The sequence below is a fragment of the Rhagoletis zephyria genome, unplaced genomic scaffold (assembly GCF_001687245.7).
Source record: "Rhagoletis zephyria isolate East Lansing unplaced genomic scaffold, Rhagoletis_zephyria_1.1 Rzeph_scaffold_00250, whole genome shotgun sequence".
NCBI lineage: Eukaryota > Metazoa > Arthropoda > Insecta > Diptera > Tephritidae > Rhagoletis > Rhagoletis zephyria.
In genome coordinates, this window is record NW_016157334.1 from 110,624 (window position 1) to 117,279 (window position 6,656).

Consider the following 6,656-nt stretch of genomic DNA (forward strand, 5'->3'; position numbering starts at 1 on the left):
TAATAACAGATTAGGGAGTTAAGCTCGAAAATTAGGATAATTTTTTTATATGTAAAGCTATTATTAAGCGATTCAGTTACATACATACAAATGTAGGATAGGTTAGAAATTAAACATTAATTTCACGTAATTTTATTCATTTTGCTTATTTAATTTTTTTTATTCATTTTCATTTTTAATTCATTTAATACATGAAATTATCGGTATGATTGATAAAATATACTTGTATATACTTGTGACTCAAGGGCGTTAAAATATCTTGGAAACACCGCATCAGTTATTGTTTTTGAGCTTATAGTTTGAGCATTTCTATTTGTATATATTCCTAAATTTGGTTTTTCTTTTCGGAATATAATCTGTGGTTCATGTAAATGCAGTTCATGTTGCAGGATTTTACCCGATGCTTTTTCCGTACGTTTTGCTGTTACTCACTTTTTACTCTCACTTCAGAGAGTGATTTTGCTGTTTGACCTTTTTCCAGGATTTTACACGAAAAGTATTGGATCAGAGCTATTATATCATCCATATATATGCATATTATACATATATTCATGTATGTGCATCAGTTATCAACGGTCCCAGTTCAAAAATGATTTCAGTATTTTTTTAAATTTTCGTCTTGCTTTTTTATCAAAATAGAGTACTAAACCTATGCCTAACACCATCTACGAATATCAAAATGCATGTGCGGAGTAATAATCGGAAGTAATAATCAATTGTAGTGCATTTCTTCTTACTATGCATATGCCTAATTGTATGCAACCATTTGGCAAGCAAACTCAGGGTGCTTCTAATGAAAATAAAAATTTTATGCTGAAATACACATGCTAAGCCCTTCGAAATTTTGTGTTGGGATATGCGTTACAGCTTCGCAAATTTTACCCCTACCGAAACCAAAGATGTATACACATCAAAAAAATTTCGGAATATGTACATATGTACCAGGGTTGTTGCGAATATTCGCATTCGCATTCGCAGCCGCGGAGCTTCCGCATTAATTTTAACATTCGCATTCGCTTTCGCATTCGCAATAATCAATGCGGATCTTTTGTGAATGCGAATATTGAAGGGACCGAAAGTAACAGTTAATCAGCCCTATCACGCAATCCATCGTAGACTGTTTTTTCGGAGAAGTTACGAAATAGCTATTACGCAATTCGAATAACTACAACGTAAATTCGCAATTCGTAGAATTGCATTCACTGAACTCACTCGAAACGTCAATTCGCAGATTTTCGTACCATTTTGCTACGACGTGTTTTTGCATCGGGGAGAAATAAAAAAGAGTTAATTAAAATAAGAATTGAAAAGAAAAAAATAAAAAAAGCTTTAGTATGTAGGTCCACTATTAATTCAATTATAAATAAATTTAACATACATATATATATCTATACACTTTTACAGGACTAAAGTTGTTACAACACGACAGCAGTATGCTACTTTGTTGGAGCTTTTGCAACAGAAACCAGAAATCGCCCAGGGTTTCTCAAAATGCTCCAAGGAAGAGGTAATGGAGTTCTGGCAAAATGTGGCGAAGGAGCTTAATAGTCTGGGCCCTCCAACCAAAGACGTGTCGAGCTGGAAAAAAGTAATGAATTTCTGCATGTGCTATAAGTTCGTATAGCATATTTTTATTTCAGGCGTGGTTAGATTGGAAGGCCTACATAAAGAGGAAGCTATCCGAAAACAAGAAGGAGCAGGCAGCAACAGGCGGAGGACGAAATAGGCAGCACCATTTCAATGAATCGGAAGAGGAAGTCATTAAGATGCCAGCTTTGGAGACCAGCACGCACGGTATCACAGGTACGGTAAGTGTTGGACTACCTTCTGCCGGCGAAGTAGGAAGTTGCGAGGCCGATCCCGACGTATCCATGTTGTAGGAGAACTGCAGTCCATCCCTCCCAAGACGTGCTCCAACTGTCCAGAGGCGAGCCGACACAAGTGCTGCAGAACTTTTGAAAGAACAACTAGAGATTCAAAAGGATTTCCAGCAAAAGAGTGTGGAACACTTTGCAGAACAGAATGAGAAGCTAGACGCCCTCGCTTCGAATATGCAGCGCTTGTGCTCGGAAGTGGAAAGAATGTGCGATGTGAAAGAAGCCGATTTGGAAGAGACCCGCCTGTACCATATACACATGCAAAACTTGAATACGGCAAAAAATGACATAAAAAAACAAATGCTGGAGGTAGAGCAGCGAAGTTTAGAAATATTGTCAAGAAATAAATAAATACACTAATTTCATTGAAAACAACGAATGTTTGTATTAAAATTGATCTTTCTTGTCATCCATGGTTTGTATCATTCCCAACAAGCAAAATAAACTTTAAAGAAACTTTTTTTTAAGTTTACAATTATAAACATTAAGCTTACAAAACGTTAATTTTTTGTTTATAAACGCTTGGAAGTAAGTGTAATATAATAGAAATGGAACCTTGGTTACAAGCCTATAAATATAAACTTATAATAAATGTCCAAAAGAAAGATTTTTATGAGCGTATAAATTTGTGGTCATAAGCAATCACCGCCTAAGTCGAAAAACCTGAATTCGAGAAAAAACGTTTTAACATTTGGATGGTAATGTTTACCTTGTTATTCCTTAACATGGAATAGTAGTTGCAGACCGCGATAGCATATATAACTCAATTCTTTCTTAAGTCGATTTAGGCGGCTATTTCTTATGACCACAAAATATAAACATATAATAAATGCACAAAAGAAAGCTTTTTATAAGCGTATAAGTAGAAACTTATAATTAAGGTTCAAAAAACGTTGTTTATAAACGTATGAACATAAACTTACTAAAAATTTCCAAAAGAAGTTTTTCATAAACGTTTATTTAAACGATATTTCATTAATAACTCATACTTAGATTGTTTAATATTTACCCGCCCATATAACGCATAAAACATATATATGTAGTTTCTAGTAGTAGTGGTATTAGTACTTTATATATGGAGTTTTGGTTAAAGATCGACCTATAATTTAAGTGAAAACTACTAAAAAAAGTAAGTAAACTTATAAATAAATTTATCTTGAAATTTATATTCGTGTTAGTGTTCTAGATATAGATTGTCTTATCTGTGAAGCCGCATCATTATAACTTGATGAAGAAAGCTCATGGTTGACATACTTTCGAGGGTTCATAATGAAGCTCACGAGCACCCAGAAGGCATCTAAATCGGTTTTTAAATACACCAATGGTCCTTTCTACAATATTTCTAGCCTTCGCATGCACTTTAATGTAGTTACCTTCAGGACTTCCTGATGGAGGTGATCGGAAGGGTGTCATTAGCCATGGCTCCAGGGCGTATCGAGCGTCTCCTGTGGAAAAAATAAACCATTTTATTTTGACAATAATTCACTGAAATTGGACGTATCTATGTGTGTATATACCCAAAAGCCATGTGTTTCGTTCACCATCTTGGTACTTCTTCTCAAAAAAATATCGCGCATTGCTGACATTCCATATATGAGAATCATGGTTGCTGCCAGGATACTGCGCATTCACGTAGCGGATTCTCATTTTATTGTCGCATATCTACAAACAAATTAAATAAGAAATTTAAAGTATGTATTTGTAAGTATGTAGATTCTTCTCAAAATCTACGATCATGGCATTGATGCTGTAGTAACCTTTGCGATTAAAATAGAGAAACTTTTCTTCAGTTGGAGCAACAATTTTAATGTGTGTCCCGTCTACACACAAAATCGCGCCAGGAAATCCATATTTCTGGTAAAAGTCCATCTTGGCTTGTCTTTTTTCATCGCTGCTTAAGTCGAGGTTCACTTACTGAGGGCATAGATGGGTTTGAAGCGATGCTAATACGCCTTTTATTTATTTATTTATTTATTAAAGTAGTCTAACACAACAACCACAGGTTATATTTCAGTGTTAGATACTGAGAATATTACAATATAATACGATATTAAAATGTATAAAATTTGAACTTAACATCTAAAACTTATAAAATTATTCATAAAGTGTAAGATTGAAGAGAATAAAGAAAAATACAGTAATTTAGCGGTTAGAGTTGAGGTGACTGACGCGAGTTAAATAGTTACAAATTTTCATTTAGTCAGCATAGTGTCTAAGTAATGCTATTTTAAAGTGCAATGTGTCCTTAATAGCCCTGAGTTTAAGGGGTAATTTGTTCCATAGGCGAATAGTATAGACGAAAAACTGACGCTCAGATATGACAGAATTGAATTTCAGGTGCAAAAGCTGTTGTAATCGTGACGATTGAGTAATTTGAAGACGATTTTTGAGATGCGGATGCTCCTCTGAGAATAAGATTTTCTGAAGCATTGTAAGGCACTTGAGCTTCAGCATATCGTCGAGTGATATTGAAGTTATATTACGAGCCCATTGTGAAATGTGGTCATACCGTTTTTTGCTATATATATACCTGGCGATGTTATTGTAAAGCACGTGGAGTTTTTTATTGCATTGACTATCGCTGTTAGCATAGAGTTCGCAACCGTACAACAGCGTTGGTAGCAAGTAAGATTTCGCGATTAACATTCTAGTGGGCATCGGCGTTAGGTGTTGTGTTGACCATAAATACCTTAGCATAGCATATACTCTACCAATTGTGCTATAGACATGATTATCCCACGTTAGTGTTCTGTTAAATAGTACGCCCAGGTTCTTAGCTACATCAACATATGGTATCACAGTTCTGTTCAATGAAACTGTATCATAAACGTTGAGGTCAAAATGTTTTTTAAAAATAGCAATACATTGGGATTTGTTTGGATTTAAGACCAAACCATTGTTACTTGCCCACTCGTGAACGAGGTCTAAATCACTATTGAGGTTCTGTATGCATAGGTTCAATGAGTGAAGTGGGCAGCTCAAATACAATTGCACATCATCAGCGTACATTTGAATTTTATTGTGCTTTAATACCTTCGGCAGATCGTTGATGTACAAAACAAACAGTAAGGGGCCGAGAATCGACCCTTGAGGAACTCCTTTGCATTGCCTATGTTGACANTATGCATAGGTTCAATGAGTGAAGTGGGCAGCTCAAATACAATTGCACATCATCAGCGTACATTTGAATTTTATTGTGCTTTAATACCTTCGGCAGATCGTTGATGTACAAAACAAACAGTAAGGGGCCGAGAATCGACCCTTGAGGAACTCCTTTAGATATGGAAAGAGAACTTGACATTGCATTGCCTATGTTGACTGCTTGCGATCGGCCGAAAAGATATGAGCTAATTAGGTTTACAGCCGAAGATGAGAACTGAAATAAATTCTTTAATTTGAGACACAGTAGTTTGTGATTTACTGTATTAAAAGCTTTGGAGTGGTCAAGAAGAGTGAGCAAGGTTACGCGATTATTGTCCATATTTATTCTAATGTCATCTGAAACGGTAAGAAGCGAAAGGGTACAGCTTTTCTTATGCCTGAAGCCAGATTGGTAAGCGCTGACCAGGGAATTTTTAGATATAAACGAGTCAATCTGCTGATGCATTATGCGTTCTAAGACTTTAGATAGATATGGGAGAATCGCAATAGGTCTGTAGTCACCATTTGATTTCAGAATGGGTATTATTTTGGCTTTTTTCCAGCAGTTGGGGAAGACAGCTGATGTAAGAATGTTATTTATTGCGTAGGTAATATATGGAAGAAGTTTCGGGAGCAAACATTTGAAAAACTTCGGATGAATGTCATCCAAACCAGCGGCGTTGGATTTTATAGACAGTACTGACTGGACAACGTCACACTCATCAACACAATTAAAGCTGAAGTTTGACAGCGACCTATACGGATTACAGTTATAGCGCTCATAGGCAATATTTTCAAAAGTATTCGAGGAGTCAAGGAACTGCTTATTTAAATCATTTACATTTACAGAATCAAGGAATTGTGCCCTTTCTTTTCCAATCCCTATTTCGCGAATTCGCTGCCATTTTTGCTTTGACCCAATTGCTTCACTGAATCTTTGGTCGTAATACATAATTTTTTAGGTTTTTATTGCTTTAATTGTCTCCGTTCGAAGAGTTTTAAAGTCACTGTAAAGGACATCTGTCCTATGGCGCTTCCACTTTCGGTATGCTCGATCTCGTTTTGAAATTAACGTTTTGATATGGCTATTAAACCAAGGACGGCATTTATCCGAAATAGTTTTCGTAACAAGCGGCACAAATTTATTAAAAAGGCTTTTAGTATTAGCTTGAATAAAGTCAATTTGGTANATTTGGTCATTTACTGAAACCATTGTGTATATGGATGCCCAATTCACAGAGTCGACATACTTCTCAAGGTCTTCATATTGGATATGCGCAAAGTCGCGGTAAGAATAGTACTCTGTTTTGCTTGTCAACTCGAAATCAAAAATGAGGTAAATAAGATCGTGCTTAGAAAAGCTTGAAAGATCGAGTTGATCATATAAAAGTACTTTGTTCTTATTATTTACAAAAAAGACATCAAGTAGCGAACTATTGGTATTTGTAAAATGAGTTGGAATCGAACAGTTCACGGAAAACAACCCCAAATTCCTCATAGCCAATGCGAAAGTGTCATCGCTGAGTAGAGCAGAATTAAAATCACCGGCTATTACGATATTGTTAAAAGACAAGGTAAGTTCTTCCAAATAATCAACAAAGTCAACAAAATTAATGTATTTATTTGGCCTGTAAACAC

General features: G+C 35.6%; 2 protein-coding genes and 1 long non-coding RNA gene across 4 annotated transcripts in view; 2 read left to right on the top strand and 1 right to left on the bottom strand.

Annotated features, from left to right (window-relative positions):
• The window catches only part of LOC108358411 (uncharacterized), a 43,334-nt gene extending 41,106 nt beyond the window's left edge, over positions 1-2,228 (top strand). Inside the window, exons 3-5 of the mRNA XM_017609734.1 lie at positions 1,405-1,588; positions 1,641-1,808; positions 1,992-2,228. Of these exons, the coding sequence (XP_017465223.1) occupies positions 1,405-1,588; positions 1,641-1,808; positions 1,992-2,228 (589 nt within the window). The remainder of the gene's footprint in view (positions 1-1,404; positions 1,589-1,640; positions 1,809-1,991) is intronic.
• LOC108358413 (uncharacterized) overlaps positions 2,157-6,656 on the bottom strand; it is a 247,418-nt gene continuing 242,918 nt past the window's right edge. The window contains exons 5-7 of one of the 2 annotated variants that reach the window (XM_017609738.1): positions 3,395-3,539; positions 3,251-3,322; positions 2,157-3,174 (exon numbers count right to left, since the gene is read on the bottom strand). In XM_017609738.1, the coding sequence (XP_017465227.1) occupies positions 3,041-3,174; positions 3,251-3,322; positions 3,395-3,539 (351 nt within the window). In that variant the 3' untranslated portion in view covers positions 2,157-3,040. Of the gene's footprint in view, positions 3,323-3,394; positions 3,540-6,656 lie in introns of both variants that reach the window. The other variant, XM_017609739.1, reaches the window with a different exon arrangement.
• On the top strand, positions 3,809-5,882 carry LOC108358415 (uncharacterized). Its single transcript, XR_001846770.1, has 2 exons — positions 3,809-4,832; positions 5,008-5,882. It is a non-coding gene; the product is annotated as an uncharacterized LOC108358415 (long non-coding RNA).